Here is a 22357-nt window from a genome sequence, read left to right on the forward strand (position 1 = left end):
CTTCCTCACTTTCTGTGTTGTCTCAGCCATTTCCTTTACTTTCTCCGCATCCTGCTTCATTACTTGGATCAAGTCCATTATTTGCGTTTGTTGAGCAGTGATGCTTGTTGTTACAACTGCAAGCTGCTTTTGCTGCACTGTTATATTCGCTGTTACCACCGACATCTGCTCTTTAAAGACATTGAGCTGTTCCAGTAGAGGGCGCATGACCTCAGCCATCGCCTTGGTCGTCTCACTGGTCGTTTCCGGTCTCGGGGACTCTGGTTTCATTTTAAAAAGTTTATCTTTGTCTCTGTCCCTCTTCCCCGCCATCTTTTCCCTGTTTGTTTACTTTCACGAAAACTTTTTAAAGTCTCTGAATATGCGCTTAACTGTATAGCTCGATTGGGTGAGTACTTCTGGGCAATCACACGTTTATTCTTCCGCTCCCCCCTCCCTTTCACTCAGTGATTTACGCATGGGAGGTGTCCCTCCCCCGTTCGCTTCTGCCGTTCCGCTGGGTCGGGTAGGGAGGATCTTTTCTTTTAAAAATCTTATCTCAGTTGACTCACGTTCATAGTTGGTCTTCCGACCCCGCTACATTAATCATTTCTGATGCCCGATCTCCTACGCTTGACCCAGCTAGCTTCACTTGTACCATTCGGTCTCTCGGCTGGATGAACCACTGGAGCAAGGGGGAGCCTCGATTCTCTGGCATTCAGCCATTGAAGAGGCTACCCCCTCAAAGCTCCTTGGCCAGGGACCCTTCGCCGGGCCCCTGGGGGGGGGTAACGAGCCTGCTCACTCCCTCCCTCCGCCAGAGCACGGAGACACCCCCAGGAGGTCCGGGAGGTGAGTCCGTGAGCATGCCGCCATCAACCGGAAGAGCTTACCGTGGGTCCTTGTTTGGTTTTGTGAGTTAACCGTAAGCACGCAAACACAAGAAACAACACAGATTTTTCACGGAGTGCGTTTCATAATCCCTAAGAATCCTGGTTTGTGTTACCATATTGGAGAATCATGGTAGCAACCTGAAACAGCAATTTTTGTGTATAATTTTTGGCTCAGAAATTTCAGTATGCACACTTCTATTCCATAGCATCGCTCTTGGAACTTCTGATAGGCTAAGGAAATGTAGGGCATCTGCATAGTAGTCTATTTTAACAAGCAGAGATTCATCTATGCCATTTCATAAACTGTGAATACCTCAGATGTGGGACACCAGTTCAGGACTTCAATACAGTCATGAAAAACATACCACGATTGAGATAGCTGTTCACATATTTTACCAAGATACCACTTTATAGTCAGTGTAACACTTGCTTCTGCTGTGACCAGTGTTCCCTAGCGTAGAACTTAACTAGTAAAGAGAAGATCCTGGTAAGAAAGGACTTTCCTGCGAGGTGCTAGGAAGCAGGTTCCTTTTTAAGAAAACCATTTGTTAACAACAAAAAACAGATTCAAGCCATTGCTTGCATCAAAGTGCCTTAGCAAGAACCAAGGTATAAAAAAAGGTATAAAAAAAGCAAGAACCAGGCTGGCTAAGGGTAGACTGTGATCTGTTTCTCATAGTGAAGTTCAAGGTTACCGTCCATTTCATTTCCTCAGCAGAAAATAACATGGTACAAGGAGTGGAGTTCTCAAGCCAGTGAGACAGTTGTGGCATATACACAGAAGGCTGGAATCAGCAGATGACAGTGAAAAATAAGATTAGCAGAAAGGAGCAGCATTCTGAATGTTGCAGGATTTGCAACAGTTGATGCTTTTAATAACATGCAGTTAAGGGCCTAACTAAATGTTACATTATCCTCACAACCTCCTTAGGTCAACTACAAGGCCTGTGAGTTAGATGAGCCTTGTGAGTTTCATTCTCAGGAGCATGGGGACCCAATTTGGATGGGGACACCTCCTCCATTTTCCCAACCTGAAAGTAGCTCTGAGAAGCTGTTATTTGACTTCATAGTAATAGAAAATTAGGAATATTTTGCTATTATTCAGATAAAGCTAATTAAAAGTTGTCCCAATAAAAATGTTATCCAACAGCCGACAAAATCTGGCAGGAATCTGCAGCATATCTAAAATATAAAACTCTCCCTCCTTTCCATATCTCAGGTTGAGTTCAGACGGGAAGTTTGAAGCGGGAGGGAGTCGTGGCAAAAAAGAGATGGAACAAACTGTTCCGGGTTTTCCTATTCACACTGCAGTGACTGATGCGGGAGCATGCCGGGAGGAGGCGCAAGGGAGCATTCACACTGTTGGCCCAGAGGCATGGCTATAAGGTGCAGCTTTCTGTGCTTATGCACATATGTGCATAAGAAAAACGTGGCTTTTGGTGTTAACACTTTGTTGGTGCAGGATGGAGATGGGATAATCGTGCTTTCCAGGGATTGCTACCACTTTCACCAGGTATCTTTTAAACTCGGGAGCGAAGCGTTACAAGACAGGTTGAGTACGCCTGACAGATGTGCCTGACAGAGTACGCCTGACAGATGTGCCTGTGTGAATGGCCCTTTTAATCCGGTTGTGAACGTTCCTCACACGCGCCTATATCGGGGCAAACTGCCTGTCTGAACTCGGCCTCAGTGTGAAACAGATGAGAAAGGTACGCATGCTATGAAGGTATGACAGATGCAAAGCTTGCTATAACTTTCTCTCTCTCCTTCCTACCCAATCATTCCCTTACCCTATAGGTCTGATCATCCATGAAGGGCCCTCAGTTTATCGGATTTTTAAACGATGGCAAGCAGTCAATCAACAGTGGAAAGTGCTGAACTATGACAAAACAAAGGACCTGGAGGATCAAAAAACAGGGTCCAGGACCAACCAACGAACCTCCTCTCAGAACAACCATTCATCCTCCACTGATGGTGCAGCTAGCAACTTCACTCCAGCCGACAGCATGGCCTGGGCAGCTAGTCACCCCACGGGCACCTTGTCTGACCACCACTGTGCTTATACCATCTTGCATATACTCAGCCATCTGAGGCCTCATGAACAGAGAAGTCACTCAAACTCAAACAGAGAGCTCGTGATGAGAGTCACCACAGTATGAGCGAAGGAATTCAGGAGGCCTTAATGCAACGCAGACGGGGAGAAAGACGCAAGAGATGGGGGGCACAGTATGCCTTCTCCACTCCCTCCCTGGTCCTTTGCAGCTGGCACAAGGAGCGCAAGAGGCCCTTGGCCAACCAAGGATGCTAGAGGCAGCTGAAACAAACAGGAGAAAGTTTTACTGTCATTAAAAATTACAACAAACAAGTGCAATACAGACTAAACAAACTGAAGTCGGGCAGAGGCTTGAGGGGGCACAGGGGAGTTAAAGCTGGTCTTATTACAGGGAAAGGGGTAATATTTTAAACGCACGCACATTGAAAAAAGTAGGAAGGAAAGGAAGGAAGACTGGAGTATTTTTCAAATTGTGTTAACCAGGGGTTCAACTATTTGAATGCATAAATCATTCTGTGGCCATCTGCGACAGGGCGTTCAAGCTGAAATGGCAGCCATTGCATTGCTATGGTTCTTTTCTACCATGCAACATGCAAAAACTCCTGATTGACATCCATTAAGAGGTTTTCAGGATGTGTGCCACTGGGAGGGGGAGTGTGACCCTTATTGAAGCTGTACAAGCATTCAAAGCACAAGTCACGGGTGGGTGATTTATGCCCTTCCTCTCTTCAGGTTTCAGCAACTTGTATTATCTAATTAATAAACACTGTATTTGATTTGAAGGGGGGGGTTGAAAATGGAATTGCCAGCTTTTAATTTCCTGCTTGGGCTCTCCAACTCGTTCTCCAAAGCCAGTTCATTTCCTTCTGTATCAGTGATTTGTTAGAGATCCATATGATATTTTGTTTATTTATTTATTTTTCTATCTGTCTAACTGCTCATTGCTTTGTAGGAAGGCATGTTGTTTTACCAAAAAAGTATTCTCCATTCACTCATTAAGCTAAGGAGTTTGTGTTTAAGTAAGAATGGAGTCTCAAGTCATGCTACAGACTTGAATTAGTTTAATCATAAAGAATTCTGGGAAGATCTCTTATCAGAATTTTTAGCACCCTCACCAAACTGCACCTCCTACCATTCTTTAGGGGTAGCTTTGATAGTTACACTGTTTAAAATTGATATATGTATTTATAATGTACCCCTGAATACCTTTCTTTCTATGCTCATAACTTCCAGAGTTGCCACTAAAAAAACCTGCAGTATCCCTGGTCATGCTTGGAATATAATGTGCAGTGAATTCTCATTAGTTTTGATTTTTTTTTACAAGTTGTCATTTTCACAGATTTTTGTGTGTTGAAGCAGACTCATGAATGAGTTGGCATGTGACTCACTACAAGTATGAAAACTGGGTTGAATCAGGGCAATTCGGGCATATGCCAACTCATTCACAAGACTAATTCAGCACCCAAATTCACAGAATCTACTTGATTTTAACTTGTAAAAAATGGTCATAAATGTAGGCCCATTTCAGGCACTGCAAGAGCCATTCACACACCATTCACCAGGCAGAACTTGTAAAAATATCCATGATCATTTGTGAAATTTTCTCAAGAGAATGACAGAATTTTTTTTCCAGAAAGTTCAGCACAAAAGATTCCCTCATTGCTCAGTGTCCCAGTCAATTTCAAAGGCTTTTGCTGTGATATGAACATTGTCAGAAAGTTCAAATGGGCCATAGGAGAGAGACAGAATACAAGACTAGATGGGAGCCTTGCTATGATCTGGAACAGACATTCTTACATTTCACACACACACACACACACACGGTGGTATTTATGCCACTATTGGGAAATCCGTTACAGCATTGGCTTTAGACTCCATGCATATCAGTTCCACAAGAGTTCTCCCAGCCAGACATGAGCCTATAGGGATGGTCAATCTAGCATGAACTGTTGTCGCTTTTCAAAAGTGCATGGAAAGGATGTTTCCAGGATGTACCAGCTGCTGTTCAGGTATCTTGTTTTTCAAAGCACAGCTTACTTGTGAACATAAAAAATGTTGGCAAGAGCTTTTTAAATGCTATCTGCAGACATTTTAAACCTTGCCATACTAGAAAATCAAAATGTATTTACCTACTGACTTTGCCTTTACCACTTGACCTAACTCGTCTCCCTGTTCAGTGTGCCAGAACAAGTCTCTTTCATAGAAACTCCTAGATTTGCCATTGCTCCCAGGGGGGAAAAATTGTATCTCATGACAATTTACTAATTAAATATATAGAGATTAACTACAGCCTATGGCCTAGCACAGAAGATGTGCTAATGTTAATGCTTAACATTAATGACAGTTCTGGTGAAGTGGGTGGGAATCCATATAGGGGCCGTGAACTTGCTGGCCACCACCACAGCGTATCAATGGGAGACTCTCACAATCTCTCACGGTGCAAGTGCTAGATAGGGCTTAGACCCTCTTCAGTCTCTCCTCAGCAGTGGCCTTTGAAAAGTTTAGGGCTGCCAGGCCTTCTGATTTTGCAATAGCCCTTCTTTGCTCAGGAGGGGGGGAAATTAAAATCTTCGGTGACATCTGCCCTGCAAAGTCACTTCCAAGTGTCATCACGTAGCTCGAGGAATTACCAGAAACTGAATGGTAAAATGGCCTGGCAACCCTAGGAAAGAGAAGTGTGCAGACAAGCTTCTGTGAATACTGACTTGTGCCTGAATGCTGCTGCTTGTCAATCAGTCTCACAATAATGGCATGTTCATCTATATATATTAAAGAAAGTCCCCTCACCGTAAAATCAATGCCCAGGCCAAACCGCTGGACCTAGAAACACCAAATTTGGGGAGAGCACTCCTACCATGACATAGGTGCTCACTAAGAAGGGATTTTGAGATATTTGACCCCTAAGGGGGGTCAAAAGGGGTAAAATGTGCTCCCCGCATTGATTCCAGTTTGGTGTAGTGGTGTGTGGTGTGTGGACTCTAATCTGGGAGAACCAGGTTTGATTCCCCACTCCTCCACTTGCACCTGGCTGGATTACCTTGGGCAAGCCGTAGTTCTGATAAGAGCTGTCCTTGAAAAAGAGCAGTTTCTGTCAGAGCTCTCTCAGCCCCACCTACCTCACAGGGTGTCTGTTGTGGGGAGGGGAAGGGAAAGGCATTTGTAAGCCGCTCTGAGACTCCTTTGGGTAGTGAAGGGTGGGGTATAAATCCAATCTCTTCTTCTTCTTCTTCCTATATGGCTGCCAGGCTGCTGCCTCCTTGCACCCCCCATTCTCTGATTGGTCTGCTGCAGAGCTCAGTGTTCTGAGGTAAAAAAACAACAACAACAGTTACCGGAGACTGCAGAGAGCTCATAACAGTTGAGGAAATCAGGAATGGCCAACAACCACCGGTGAAGTGCAGTAATGCTGCTGGCCCAGCCTCTCTGATGGCTTCATCCATGATGCCTTTAAATACAATCCCCCCGAACACCAGATAAGCCGGTGTCTGTCGTGTGTAGGAGCAGGACCAGGGTAGTTTAATCCATCAGGGACGCTGCCCCAGCAGGATCACCTTAGCGATGCTGCTGACCCGGCCTCTCTGATGGCTTCCAACACACTCCCCTCACCTCCTACACCTAACACGCAGTTGTCTGTCAGGCGCAGCAGCGGTTGCAGCTGCCTGTCAGGTGTAGGAGAGGAGCTGGGATGCTTACAGCCGCTGGGTAAGTTTGCTCAGCAGGATTGCCTTAACCCTGCTGCTGGCCCAGCCTCCGTAATGCCTTTAAATACAATCCCCCCAACACCAGACAGACTGGTGTCTGTCAGATGTAGGAGCAGGAGCAGGGTACTTTAGTCCATTAGGGATGCTGCCCAAGAAGGATCACCTTAGTGATGTAGCTGGCCCAGCCTCTCTGATGACTTCCAACAAACTCCCCTTACCTCCTACACCTAACAGGCGGTTGTCTGTTAGGTGCAGCAGTGGTTGCAGGGTGCTTAAAGCCATGAGGGCGCCGCCCCAGTGATAACATCTTAATGATCCTGACAGCTCTACCTCCACAGTGGCTTCTAATACTCCTCCCCACTCCCCCTCCTACACTGGACAGGCAGCTGCCTGTCAGGTGTAGGAGAGAAGGTGGGATGCTTACAGCCGCTGGGGACGTTTGCTCAGCAGGACTGCCTTAGCCCTGCTGTTGGCCCAGCCTCCACGATGCCTTTAAACATAATCCCCCACAACACCAGACAGGCCAGGTGTAGGAGCAGGACCAAGGTACTTTAATCCATCAGGGATGCCGCCCCAGCAGGATCACCTTAATGGTTCTGCTGGCCCAGCTTAGCCACACTCACACCCACAATGGAAATATACTCAAAATTTCCTTTATTAGTTTATTTAACTTCTCACAACGTAGGTTCTAGAAAACTGGTTCATATGAACTTGCTTAATATCTGATTGCTCAGATGGCGTTTTGAATATGTAGTTATGTCCCAGTTCTAAAATGTAACATAAATGAGAAGGATTTTTGTAAGAACAAAAACAAAACAGGGGGTATGCCCTCCCCCCAAATTCAATGTCCAGGCCAAACCCCTGCACCAAGAAACCCAAAATAAGGGGAGTGCATTCCTACCATGACGTCAATACCTCCCCCCACCTGCATGAAGAGATTTCTGAGAAACATGACCCCTGCTTCTTAAATGACGACTGCTTCTTAAATGGACAGTTCTATGTGGCCTGCTCCAGAGTGAGCTCATCAAGCAGCTTGGTGATCCTAGCACCTGAGGGCAGAGCCACTAATGTGGTCTAGAGAGAGGTCCTTCAGTAGAGGGGGGGAAAGTACGTATGTCTCACTTCATTTCTTACACTACAATCTTCTCTGTTAGAATTCCTACAACAAATGTCACATTTCGGATTTCACATCATCAGTATTTTAACTGGATTTACAGAACTTAAAAATTGTAGCAAAGCACAGGTATCAGGTTAGTTCTAAAATAAACAAGGGCAGGATGCAGCAAACTGAATGCTTAAATTAGCGTGGTTCTTTAATGTGAGCCTAGTCTTCCCAAGGAAGTAGATAGCTGATATAGTCATCTGGTGAACAAGGAAAATGTGCTCAGAAGGTGAAGTTTTGTTCCGCCATCTTTGAAGTACTTTATATCGGTAGCTAATAAGCCCACAGCCTTGGGCTAAAACATTTGCTGAAACATTTCCTGTATTTTTTTCTCAGGATACTTTTAAAACTAAACCTGTGTGTATTTTTAACCCTTTTGGTTTAATAGTTTGGGGCTGTATTTGGGGCTCCTATTCAAAGTCTGCATCACCAAAACTGGCTCTGTGTCTGATTATACATCAAATGCAAGTTGAGTTGGGGAACCCCAACCCACATTTAATGTGTGACCTGGCACTTAACTTAAAAATAGTGTGGGGTAGGCAAATCAGTGCCCAAGTATGCCAAGAGGCAGGAGGAGCCTCATCGGTCTCTCCCCCACCCCGTGCACTTTTGCTAGCTGAAAAGGACTCTGAGGGCAGGCTGTTTTTCTCACTCCTGGTTCCACCTGTCTGTCCACAGCCAACAGCAATACAGGAACACCTTCATACCTGACGTTTCTTTGATGATTTAGTTCACTGTTTTTAGGATACTACCAGGTGCTAGATATCTAGTTATCCCAGGGATGACAGGTATGTTTTATGTTTCATGGCCTACATGAGTAGGAAGTCATCCTGCTAATAGATTTAAGACTGGATCCTACAACATCATCATTCCCCAGACACTTCTCATTACAGAAGGTTTCCTCTGCTGCAGCTATATTGCAAGTACCTTGCGTGTGCAAGATTCATGCTTTTTAAGGAGCCCTTTCTTCCATGGGAATGCTAGCAGCAGAATAAGTGAGTACCACAGCAGAAAGACTCTTAAGCCGCAAGAGAGAAGCATGAGGGGGAATGATGTCATAGGATACAACCATCGTAAGGGATTCATTGGGATTTGCCTGCCATTGGACACAATCAGGAAAGTATGAAATGGCTCCCAAAGAGAAAGCCAGGCTTCCCCTCAAATAAGTTTGACTGTGGCCTACTACTACAAAATCTTGCCAAGAGTTTGGTCTAAAGTGCAAAAAAGGTATGTTTGCAGGACACATCCGTTTTGACTTGATCATGTCTTTTTAATGGAAGAGAATAAATTCTGTGTGGCAGAAAGTGCCAGTTATTTCAGGAAGGTCATCAGTTTGATTTCACCTTTTCTGTTCAGTGATTCCCAAAATGACACCTGTCAATGGGTTTCCAACCCCCCTCTCAACAGGGCATCTTTTCCACAAAGCCAATCCTGGCTTTTCTCATTGGAGCAGAGAATGCTCCAGAACCCCCCCCCCCAAGAGATATCTCCTTAATGTCTGCAAGGAGTACCCCTCCCATTCAGAAACAGCTCCCTCCATTTTATGAGGATGCTTTGCTTGTGATCTCCCCACATTTTGTCATTACCCCCTGTGATAGCCAGTTTGTGAGATGCCCACGCTCCAGTCTCAAAATTTGGAAATGCCCGTTTAAATAATCATGCATTTGCTCCCCATCTACTCTGCAAGGAAGTTCAATGGTACACATATGTCTGCAACAAATTGGGAGTACTGGTGCTGACAAGCAAAGGATGGGTGCCTAATATTTTGTCACAAAAACAATATCTCAGCTGATTTTTGCACAATATATAGTAGCAAACTAAATAAGTAAGAGTGTAGTGTGTAATATACTAAAACTCTGGGCTCTGTAAATGCATTCTATCCAAGTGTGAAATCTAAGTAACTTTTTTATTGGGAGACATGTCTTGCTCTGTTTGTTCTGCGTTTTTGACATGATGCCTCCATTTATGGTTGTCAGCTCCAGTTTGGGAAATGCTTGGAGATTTGAGGGCGGTGCCCGGGGAGGGCAGAGAGACATTGTCTTTTACTTAATCCTTAAAACCAAACTAGATGTAACAGTGACAGCATCATGTCTTTAAATGTGAATCTGCTAGAATCACATAAAAACAAGTGTGGGTCCTCCACTTGCACCTGCTGGATGACCTTGGGCAAGCCATAGTTCTGATAAGAGTTGTCCTTGAAAAAGAGCAGTTTCTCTCAGAGCTCTCCCAGCCCCACCTACCTCACAGGGTGTCTGTTGTGGGGAAGGGAAGGGAAAAGAGTTTGTAAGCTGCTCTGAGACTCCTTTGGGTAGTGAAGGGTGGGGTATAAATCCAAGCTCCTCCTCCTCCTGTTAATAGCAGAACAGGCATGCAAATGAGGAGTGCAGAACCATCCACCTGTAGCCCTTTGTACTGGATACTTGTCTCTCAGACAGGCTGACATGTGGGTGTTGGAGCCTCCCTTGCCCCTCCACGTCTTTTGCTGTTAAAAATGTGTTCCCATACCCTCTGGTTTCTGTGCAATTGCTGCAAATTTCTAGTGTTTAAACACAAATTAACCACCATCACAGCTAGTTTGGTCTGTGAGCTGGAGATGGTACAACAGCAGCAGCTGAGCTGCCTACATTCCTTTTTTGTTTTTGATCTGGGGAACCTCAGTTTCCCTCTTGATGAACTATTATGCAGTGTGAGAATCACTGACCAAAGAAAATGGGACACAGCCTATATTTAGGATTTCTTGTGCTTGGCAATATCCCTTTTGATATCTAAATTCACAAAAAAGGCACTTTGTGGCACATAGCCCAGATCATTTATGCTTGGTAGTTTCAACTTAGTTGCACCCTGATGCTTCTGAAAGGCATACTCCAGAGATACTCGATTGGCATGCTAGCAGTTTCTTGGGCCAACACTCGTGTTTGTGGCTGATTGCTTTATGGCAGGGGTGTCGAACTCATTTGTTATAAGGACCAGATATGACATAAATGCAACTTGGTCAGGCTGGGCCATGCATGTCATAAAATGTAATGCCAGGTAGTGGAGATACAAACTTTATAAAGGGCACAGACAAACACAAGATATTGTTTTTTACTTAAACTACGAACATGCTTAAAACATTAACACTTGCAATATTTTGTTTTACAGACTTTGATAACTAACACTTTGGTGTAGTGGTTAAGTGCGGGGACTCTAATCTGGGAGAACTGGGTTTGATTCCCCACTCCTCCACTTGCACCTGGCTGGATGACCTTGGGCAAGCCGTAGCTCTGACAAGAGGTGTTCTCTCAAGAGCAGTTTCTGTCAGAGCTCTCTCAGCCCCTCCTCCCTCACAGGGTGTCTGTTGTGGGAAGGGAAAGGAGTTTGTAAGCCGCTCTGAGACACCTTTGGGTAGTGAAGGGCGGGGGTATAAAACCAATCTCTTCTTCTTGCTCTGAATTACTGCATCAAATCAAGTGCAGAGGGAAGCCTACAAAGGCAGACTGGAGAACCAGCAGTGCAGCACCCGGCTAATGCCCCCGTGTGGCCTGGAGTGGGGAGGAAACTATGCATGGGATGCAGATAGTTGACAAGATAAATTTTCCTCCCTCTCCCAATATGCTAGATAACTTGAGGGCATCCGATGAAGCTGATGGGCAGCCCATTCAGGACAGACAAAGGGAAACAAGTCTCACATCATTAATTGTTTCACAGATTAATAAAATTAGTAATACCCTGCAAAAAGAGCCATTGAAAAGCTCCTCTGTGACAGGTTTCCTAGTACAGCAGTTTCAGAAATCTGGGAGGTGAAGAGTTAATTCTTCACTGGAAGAGAGAGCTTGAGTGACAGGCTGATCCCCCCCCCCCCAGTGGCCAGCACCAACTGAGGAGAACTATACATTTAGCTTACTTCAGAAACTGCCTGTTGAAGCACTTGCAACTTGTTGCCCGAGAGCTAATGGGAAGGAGCTTGTTGCAAAATGACCGGTGTGTGTGTGCATGTGTGTGTAAAGAGAACTTTTCCAGCTGCAAAAGCAGCATCTGCAGAGATTGCTAATCCTCTGGCCACATGCAGGGCAGAGGAAAAGTAAAAACAAGCCCCAACAACACGATGCAACCTGCAGACCACATGGCTCTAAACTTCAGGCACCAAAACAGCCACCTCCTTCTGGATCTTGCTCTGAAAATAAGGGGAGAGGAGACTGACCCAGTGGAGGGAACGGAGGTTTGGCTTTCTAGCTCATTCCCACAGACAGAGAAATATCAAGTCTCAAACTAAACAGCAGAGCAGAAGAATACCCCCTCCCGCCAAAGAAGTATGGAAAACATATGCCTGAAATGGAACTTTCTTGGTCTTAAAGGTGCCCTGAGAATGACTCCAACTCCGCTCTCTCTGGCTTGTGCTCTCTTTCCATTCCCCTCCTTTTCTTTCCACAGGAGGAGGGGGGAGGAGACTCAGCCAAGGGAGGGAAGGGAGGTGTGACTGTCTGTCTCTTCCCTGCAATTGAGGAGCCCTGGGCAAGCAATCTGAGTTAGCAGCAGCCCCAGAGAAGGGAATAGGAAACAGTAGAGAAGGAAGCAGGAAGCAGCAGACAACCAGTTAATAGGAACCCTCCAGGGGCCAGATGTGGCCCACGGGCCATATAATTGACACCCCTGGCTTACAGCCTACCAAAGAACATTTTCCTGAGTATGTGAAAGGGTGCAGCTGATGAGTCCTACAATTACTCATAGAGGGCTGATTAAAAATATTTTGGCCTGTCTGGATCCCATATTGCTCTAATTAAGGGCCAAACTACACTGTGGGAGCTGTGGGAGAGATGTTCTTAACCCTTTCCTCTTGTGAGCTTTCCTTTTTTTAACTTGCGCCCCCAAACTGCTTTTGCCCTAGCAGAAGAAAGGAAAGAGTCTTAGGACTGGAGATCATGCTGCGGAGGGTTTAGACAAGCAGTCCTTGGAAGCTGACCTTTGCATTTAAAGCTGTCCGTCATGCAGTCCTTCAGTTTCCTCCTTCTATGGCAGGAGGTTTTTTTTTTTTAGTTAGAAGGGCATCCATCGTTTTGACAGGTCATCAGATATGTAATTAAGTTAGGTGTCTTATCTTTCATGTAATATGAATTAAAAAACAATCTTTTCACAGACTGAAAGCTTAAAGCCTGAGGGACCCTTTGCTATGGAAGGAAGAGGCAGGAATGGACTCTGAATATTGTCCTAATTGGGACACTGACTCTCTTTGTAGCCTTGAGCAATTTTCCTATTCTTGGGGGTGATGATACTTAACTACCTCATGGGGCATTGTGAGAATCAACTGTGAAGCGCACTACTTCTTGGCAATGAGCCCCCCCCCAAAGAACAGAATTTGGGGTCCTCAGCAAAATGCTTGCCTGCTTTGATATGGCTCATGATGAACAGAAGGAAAGGAGAGACGTTGTCATCAGTCCAGTGAAATGTTTTTCCCCAGGTGCAGCTACGCGTGCTACTTAGTGGCTACAATAGTGTCTTTCTTGGCTACACATGCTTTGTTATAAAATTGTGTGTGCATGTTTTCCTTACAACATAAGTGTAAGTCTCCAACAACAATGGTTCTCATCATTTTTGTGCTGGTGAGACCATTTGACAGGATCCCTCTTCCTTTAGAATTTAGAATCCTTTTGTCTTGCGGAGATGAGTCATGGGGAGTCTGGTTTCAGAGAACCTGAACGAACTGTGTGAGTCTTTGTTAAGAATGGCCAGGAAACCAAAAGCCTTTCCTTGAAATGTTTTAACAAGATCTTAAATTTGTACCTCATGTGGGTTTCCTAACTGTTTCAGTCCTCACAGTCTTTTCTGTATGTTAACCCTTCTCTCTGCCTCTAACTAGGTGAGCTTCAGGATGCTAGGTGCCACTGAAAGCTCCTGTTTTCAGATCGGTTCCTCCTCAAAATGCTTTTGGGTTTATGGATTCTTAAGCTGCTGGGGTACAAATTAAGCTGGGGTTTTTTTACAAATTTATTTTCGGTGTGCTCAATGATGGCACTACTATGGCCTCCCTAGGCTCACAGAAGGGCTCTCTTTATTCCCCCCCTTCTTTCAGCCAATATACAGAATTTTAATAAGGAATAAATAAAGATGGTGTCTTTTTTTGCCTTTTCAATTGTAGCATGAGAAACATATTGTATATTAAGACAAGAGACAATATGATTTAGCCATACCGGAAGCTCCTTACTGAAGACCTCTTCTGTCCATATTTGCCCTCATTCTTTTTCTCCTGTGTTCTTTCATAAATAAAGGCTTTTTCCCCCTCTCAGTTTTATCTATCAGAACTACTTAGGAAGCACTCAGCCTTTGGTTTTCTTCTGGTTTTTGTTTGCCTAGGAGCCATGTCTGTGAAAGGGAGAAAAATGTTGTTGTTTTTTGTCCTGTACATTGTCCACCTTTGCTGGAATGACAGAAAAGTTAGGGGTAGGATCGTCCAATGAGATGGAGCCGGGGAAGTTTCTGAAAGCCTTCTGCTCCAAGGAGACCTCTTGGGATTTCTTTGTCTTGGTGGTGGAAAGCGCCATCATGTCACAGCTGACTTGTGGCGACCCCAGAGGGTTTTCAAGGCAAGATGCTCAGAGGTGGTTTGCCACTGGTGTTCCTTGGAGGCAACGCTCCCTCTAAGCTGTGGAGTCCTGTAAGCAAAAATTCTACTTTGTGAGCTACTGGCACTAAAGTTGTGAGCGAGCGATTTGGCTACTGCATAAATGAGTTTGCTGGGGAGCCATCCTTCCTGAGCGTAGACAAAAACGTGTGAGCCGGAGGCTAAAAAACTGTGAGCTAGCTCACACTAACTCAGCTTAGAGGGAACACTGCTTGGAGGTCTCCCATCCAAATACCAGCCAGGGACAACTCTGCTTAGCTTCTGAGAACTGATGAGATTGGGCCAGCCTGGGCTATCCGGGTCAGGGATAGCCTTATTTTATTTTGCCTTATCTACATTGAGGGAAATTAGTACTGCGGGTGACCAGTTTATCTGAAAGCCTCCCACCACCTTCCCTGGAACAGGGCCCTTTTTGTAGCAGGGACTCCTTTGCATATTAGGCGACCCCCCCCCCCCAATGTAGCCAATCCTCCAAGAGCTTACAGAGCTCTTCTTACAGGGGCTCCTGCAAGCTCTTGGAGGATTGGCTACATTAGGGGGGTGTCGCCTAATATGCAAAGGAGTCCCTGCTACAAAAAGGGCCTGATTATTTGTATTGACATAAAGATTAATTGTTGAGACAGGAAAATGATGTCCTATCCAGAACCGTTTCTCCCAATGTGGCTGCTTCATGCTACGGCCAGCTCTGGTGTGGGTGGGTGGCGGATAAGTCTGTCATCATCTCATTTATCAATAGCTGTCTTTTCTACCAGATTCAAACACCATCAACGGTGAAAGGAACATTGTTGATTCCTGAAGCACAACATGTCACTGACTGAGCCATATATAGAATATATATATTCAACAAAGCTACTGAAAGCACAAATCCCTAACACTGGAAAGGTTTTGGTGATGGTGGTGGTACTAGCTGCCTCTTAATCTGTGATTCGTTTCTTTATTGAATCATCAGTATATTTTCCAGCCTGGTGGTGAAATCCTAAATAAATGCTTCTTGGTTTTAAGGTAGCGAACCATAATTAAAAAAAAAAAAAGAGTCAAAGCCATAAAGATAGGCAGACTGCTAATGGGAGGCAATTTTTTTTTTTAATTAACAAAGCACCAGACAACCTGCAAGAAAACAAGAAGACTGTAATGTACCGGGTTTTTCTTTCTCTTCTGGTCAGATGTCAGGAAGGTTGGAGTAAATGTACTCATCAATTATTACAGATATTTTTGGATGCTCGGATAGCGAACAATGTTTCTAGAGTGCTGGTCTTCAAAATGGGGTTTAAATTAGAGGAAAAGTCAGTATGTTTGCCTGCTTTCACAGCTAACTGTGGATTTTGAATCTTCCACATATCTGAAAATTGGTCTTGGCTTGTTGAATGCAAATGATAGATGCCTATGGAGAAATACGGTGGTCTGAGTGGTCCATTGTATAGTCAGAATAGTTTTCATCATGCACTCAGTAGATGGGGGGAAATGTCAGGAGGTCTGCAATATATTATGTCATCTGTATCTCAGCTGATGGTGTCACAAGAGCCTCAATCTGTGTGCTATCAAACCAAATCAGTTAGTATATTTTCTTATTGCAGGCAGTAGCCTGCTCATCAAAGAAATGTCATCTCTAAACAAGAAGTAGTGGCAAAGAAAGATATAGGTTGATCCCAGTCAACCTTTCATGTTCCTGAATCATAGATGACTAAGGCTGAGTTGCAAAATCCAGATGGCCAGCCATGTTGGTCTGGAGCACTAGAACAAATTTGGAGTCCAACAAAGTTTTATTCAAGGTATGAGCTTTTGTGCACAAGGCACACTTTTCCAAATACAGTGGAATGGTAGATGAGGTTCTAAACCTACAGACAGGGATGTAACAGCAAATTAACATGTAACATGAAGACATTTAAGTTATGCAAAGTGAAAATCTAAATAACAAATTAAAAAACAAGTCCTTTTTGTCGTATCTTTTATACCTGACTTTCAAAGCTTTGTTCTGATGCCATCACTTCACTTGATACTTCTGCAATGCACTGAACTCTTTTGGAGCTCTCTTTCAGCTTCCCTATGGCATATTTCCTACAACGTACGAAAGCCCACAGTGTTAGATTCACAGAGTCATGGTTTCTCTGGCAGAGGAGGCAATTTTCAGGAACAAGAGCAGGGTAAGGAGGAAAGCAGTTGAGTTATACAGGATTGGAACCAGCACAAGGAACTTGTGAAGATCCCTTTTCCCACCAAAGCAGTGATTTCCAACCCCAGGAATGTTTATTCATGGGGTTGCATGCAGGGCCTGTGTGAAGTAACTACCATGTGAGTTTGGAGTAGGATCGCCAACTCCCAGGTGAGGCCTTGAGAGCTCCCTGAATTACAATTGATCTCCGGATGACATAGACCAGTTCCACTGGACAAAATGACTGCTTTGGAGGGTGAACTCTATGGCATTATATGCTGCTGAGGTCCCTCCCCAAACCCTGATCTCCCCGGGCTCTAGGCTTGCCAAGTCCCCCCGGGGGGTGGGGAAACCCCCGCCCCAAAGGCCTGTTCCCTGCCGCCGGCGGATCAGGCCCCGGGGGGAACCCCACACCCAAAGTATGTGATGTGCACATCACCCGGAAGTGCACGTCACCCGGAAGACCACGCCAGGCACGCCGGGTTTTCCCTCTATGGTTTTCCCTTGGATGGTCGTGGCCCCACCCCCAGCATGCCCAACATGATCACATCACTTCTGGGTGACGTGGTTGCGGGGCGCGTACTCCAGGAAACAGCTGGGAGTCCCCCACTCCAGCTAAAGGTAAGACTTGGCAACCTAGTCTTGAGGCTGCAGTGGGGAGGGGACAAAATCACTTCCTTTCTCTTCCTTCAGTAGAGCTCAGCTCACAGAAGAAGCAGTTGACAATTTTATGCCTTTCCCCTCTCCTCATTTCAGCCTTATTACTCCACACACATCCCTCAACATGGGGAAATACTTGGAAACTGCTGCTCAGGAAAGGGGGGTATTGCTGATGCCTTCCATGGACAGACTTCAGGATCCAAACCATAATTTCCATAGGTGCATAGAAGACCCTATTCACCCATGAGGTTTTTACATATATGTACTAATTTTGTTCTCATTAGCTACCAAATCACGACATTCACAAAGGTTGTACTATGGATAGCTGCCCAAAAATTTAGTACAGTTTTATGTGGGAGATTGGTTTGATTTGTGGAAATCACTTAGTTGACTGTGTTAAAGGGAAAAGGTCCCAGACTGAGACCTCAAGTTGAGCTTCTGGAGCAGCAGCATGTGGGGCGGGGGTGTGTGTGTCTTGTTGGAGAAGGCTGCAGTTGCTGCACAGGAAAATGGGGGAAATTGACCAAATGGATCAAAGCTTCATTTACCTTCAAACTGTGTCACTTTCCTGTCATGCTCCCAAATCAAGAATGAAACAACAAGTGCTCTTGATGGGCAGACAAACTATTATTTGGTGTTATGAAGTTCTTTTTCTAAAATAATAAAAAGGAGGAAAAGAACCTGACTCTGTCTGTTATCCTGTAACATAACATTGTGAAATTTACTTTGTGCTTATTTATTTCCAAGCCAAGTTGCTTTCAGTGATTCACAAAGGACCGTATATGGTTGACTTACTTACCAATTTTCAGTGAAGGAAATGTACAGGGCGGGGTGGGGCCCATGTTTAGTGGCCCAGTCGAAACATTGTGAATCACTATCATCTTGAACAAAAGGGCACAAAACACATGGCTGGTATACACTGGACATTTCTCCAACATGCACCTATGACCACATGAAGCTGCTCTGTGAGTCAAATAATTGATCAGTCTATCCCAGTATTTTCTGCTCTAGTTAGTCTTGCTCAACTCTATACCCAACTTCCTTTAAGGTACCGGGGATTTAAACAAGACTTTCTGAATGCAGTATGGAGCAATGGTCTGTCACTCTACTCCCAGTTCTGACCATTCTTTTAGCACTATCAAGGGATGGAGGGAGCCTCGCGCAGTGACAGCACATCTTTGCATGCATCCCAGGTTTAGTCCCACTCCCCACCATCTCCAGTTAAAAAAAAAAGGATTAGTAGTAGGTGATTAAAAAGATCTTAGAGAGGTACTGCTTGATCAGGGGTGTCGAACTCATTTGTTATGAGGGCCAGATCTGATATAAATGAGACCTTGTCGGGCCGGGCCGGGCCGGGCCATGTGTGCCATAAAATGTAATTCCAGGTAGAGGAGATATAAACTTTATAAAGGACACAAACACAAAGGTTTTTTTTTTACTTAAAATAAAAACATGCTTAAAACATTAGCACTCTTGCAATATTTTTTTAATTTAACAGTGTTTGATAACTGACACCTCTTGCTCTGAATTATTGCATCAAAATCTCTGTGCTGTTGCAATCCTGAGTATGCTGTTCAGGTGTGTATCTGAAAGCAGCAAACCTACGATGATGCAGCAGCAGCAGAACTGGAAGAAGCAGAAGACAGCCAGTTCCACTGCGGGCCTGATAGAAGCCCTCCGGGGGCCTGATCCAGCCCCCGGGCTGCATATTTGACATTCCGACTTATGATTCTAAAATTTATCTTTGATACCTTTAATTGTTAGACTCAGTTTAGTGATATGGCAAGCCATTATTATTAGGAATTGCTTAATTTCACATTAGCTAAACTCAATAGTGTTTTTATTGAGTGCAATATTTAACCTTGAATCAGCATTCAAGAAGAACTTTCCTCCCTTCTACAATAATTTTGTTAGGTTTTTTTCAACATTCAACATTCAATATAGAAACAAGATAGTTGCCAGAGTAATGCACGATGTCTTCACATCACTTCAGCTCATGTTGAGTCTTTGAAGCCTTGGGCTCATAGAACATTCTGGAAGGAAGGGCTAACTACTCTTGCTAAAGTAAGGCCGCCCTTCCCAATGGAGCACATATAACTGTAAAAAGAAGTGTTTTCATTCTAGGTCCTTGAACAGGACAGGAAGAGCAACAGGTGTGCTAGGAAAGGCCTGCCAGTAAATCAAGCCAATAAACAGGTGACAGAAAAGAACAAACCAAACAAAAACAGAGAGAGAGAATGACTAAGAGAACATTGCAACCTGCCTTTTCTGCAGGAGAAGGCCAGACCCCTTGTAAAAACATTCCAGTTCATCCATAACAGCCCAAGGCTGTCGCCCCTGCTGTGCACATTATAGCCTGAGACATTCAGCATTAAAACCTTGTCATCCGAGCACCAAATTACTGGCACTGCTGTTAAAACAAATAACAAATGATCTTCCTTTGAAAAGCCTCATAAAAACAGAGCATCCAATTTAAGTGTGTCTGCCATTTGTTCTGAAAAAGAGGGGAAAGTTCTCACAACCGTATTTCTGATCCTGCTGAGCCAGAGATAAGTGTGACTCTATCCCCAAGTTCTATTATTAAATATAAATTATGCATTTTCTCTTGGGGTGTTAACAGCGCAACTGTGCAGCCAATAACAGAATCCAAGAGCTTTCAGAGTGCTAGTAAACAAAGCAATACAGAGAGCCCATGGCAAACAGAGAACTCTACAGTATTTCTCATCCAGCATCAAAAGGCAACAGAGGGGAAGTGACTCCATGGAACCATTTCTAGCCTTTAAAAATTAATTTTAGAAACTTTGACTATGTCTTTTTCTAGGAGGACATAAGGGCATTTCTGAAAAGGTGCTCCTAGTACTTCATCTGCATTGTTTTTCATAGGCTCCGCCTAGTACCTGCATCTCCTATTTTCATTCCTTCACAGGGACGGCTTACTGCACTTGTACACTCCCAGTGACTAGCAATCTACTGTTGACACAGTGTGTAAACTGAAGGCCCTCTGGCTGTCCTTGGGTTTAGTTTCTTCAGCCTGCTCTCCTCTGCTGATGTTGACAGGATCCTGGGCACTGTTAGACTGACCACATGCCTCTTTGATCCATGTCCCTCATGGCTGGTGAAAGCCAAGATGAAAGGATACGGGACCATCCAACTGACATTGTCAATCTGTCCCTGGTTATTGGGGTCTACCCAGAGGATCTGAAGGAGGCTGTGGTTGTACCACTCTTGAAAAAAACATCTTTGGATCCTTTACATGCAGCCAATTACCGCCCAGTTTCAAATTTATAATTTCTGGGCAAGGTAATTGAGAGACCGGTAGCGAAGCAACTCCAGGGCTTTCTGGATGACACATTGGCATTGGATCCATTCCAGTCTGGATTTTGCCCTGGCCATGGGATGGAGACGGTGTTGGTCACCTTGACAGACAATCTCCATAGACAGCTGGATCAAGGTGTGTCGGTACTGCTGTTGTTGCTCAACCTCACAGCAGCATTCAACACGGTTGATCACTATCTTTTAACTCACCATCTCGCCAACATAGGAGTTCATGGGGTGGCCCTTCAATGGCTTTTCTCATTTCTCCCTGATTGGGGACAGAGGGTGGTGCTGGGAGACAATGAGGGCAACCCTTATTATGTGGGGTTCCTCAGGGGGCACTCCTCTCCCCAATGTTATTTAACATCCATATGTGCCCCCTAACCCAGCTGGCATGGAGTTTTGGGCTTGGCTGTCACCAGTACACTGATGACACCCGGCTGTATCTGTTGTTGGATGGCCACCTGACTTCCACCCACAACACCTGATTACTCAGATGGAAGAAATTAAAGGGCAGATATTAGAAAACAAGCAAGAAATTGCCAAATTGAATAAAGGGAAAGATTTGACTGATGGAAAGGTGGAAGCAATGGATCAACAGATGCAGGATCTTAAGGACAAGTGTGACTCCATGGAAGAAGCTCTAATGACTTTAGAAGCTGAGAAGGCAGCCTATTTACTGCGATTTCAAAACATTCCAGAAAATAAAACAGAGAACCTGAAAGAAATTATTGCACCAGTCTTGGCACAGTTGATAGAAACAACGAAGGAAGATATGGTTCAGGAGATGGAACTGATCTACAGAAGGAATTCAGCGTATGCTAAAAGAAACAGGGTACCCAGAGAGGTGCATGTCAAATTCTGTAAGAGAGTAACTCGAGACAAAATTCTGGAAAAGGCTAGATCTACAACAGTGAACGTGTTGGGCAATGAAGTTAAGATCTTGAGAGACACACCGTGGAGGATTAGAGAACGAAGACAAGAATATCAGATCCTGGCGGAATTACTAAGGAAAAATGACATAACCTACAGATGGTTGATACCGGAAGGAATCGCCTTTGCATACAAGGGGAAAGGCCATAGACTAAATTCAATAATGAAACTAGAAGAATTTTTAGGAAAATATGGTCAAGATTTGGGTGACGAGGAGGAAGAAGATAGTAAATCAGAAGAAGACTCTCAGGACTCCCAAGGTGAAGGCCAAGAAGCGGCAACACAGAAAGCAAAAGGAAAAAGAACAAAAAGATATAAGAAATTTGGGCAACTCTCTGTAACTACAAGGTTAAGACGACAGAAGGAAGAAGAATTAAAGGACAAATAGAATGGATAAGAAAAAGATTAGAATTGCGTCGATTAATATCAACGGACTGAATACGCCACAAAAAAGAAGAAAGATATTTTATCAGGCGAAAAAACTTAACACTGATGTATTATGTATTCAGGAGATGCATATTAAAAAGAAGGATGAAAAATTGCTGGAATATAGAAGACTGGGAGTGTGCTTTGTGGCGGCAGATGATTGTAAAAAAAAGGGGAGTCGCAACCTATGTTAAACCTTGTTTGCTGCCTGAGATGATGTACAAATCGGAGGATGATAGAATTTTGATTGTTAAGATTAGAAGGAAAAATAGAATAGCACTAATAGTGAACATATACGCACCTAATCAAGGACAAGAAATTTTTTTTCAAGTACTACGAAATACATTAGTAAATTTTGCAGCGGAAGAAATTTTTGTAATTGGGGACTTTAATGCGGTGTTAAATATAAAAGAAGACAGGAGAAATCAAAGAAAAGAAATAGCGAAATCAAATGAGCTCCCACAAGCCTTTTTACTACTAGCTGCAGAGTT

The 22357-nt window shown here is 44.3% G+C and overlaps 1 protein-coding gene across 1 annotated transcript in view; it reads left to right on the forward strand.

Moving 5' to 3' along the window:
* MARCH4 (membrane associated ring-CH-type finger 4) overlaps positions 1-3031 on the forward strand; it is a gene marked incomplete at its 5' end in the record, with an annotated part of 28577 nt that extends 25546 nt beyond the window's left edge. The window contains one exon of the mRNA XM_015419894.1: positions 2670-3031. Coding sequence (XP_015275380.1) covers positions 2670-3031 — 362 coding nt within the window. The remainder of the gene's footprint in view (positions 1-2669) is intronic.
* Positions 3032-22357: the final 19326 nt, after the last annotated feature.

The sequence above is a fragment of the Gekko japonicus genome, unplaced genomic scaffold (genome assembly GCF_001447785.1).
Source record: "Gekko japonicus isolate JY-2015 unplaced genomic scaffold, Gekko_japonicus_V1.1 scaffold3214, whole genome shotgun sequence".
In the NCBI taxonomy this organism is placed as follows: Eukaryota; Metazoa; Chordata; class Lepidosauria; order Squamata; family Gekkonidae; genus Gekko; species Gekko japonicus.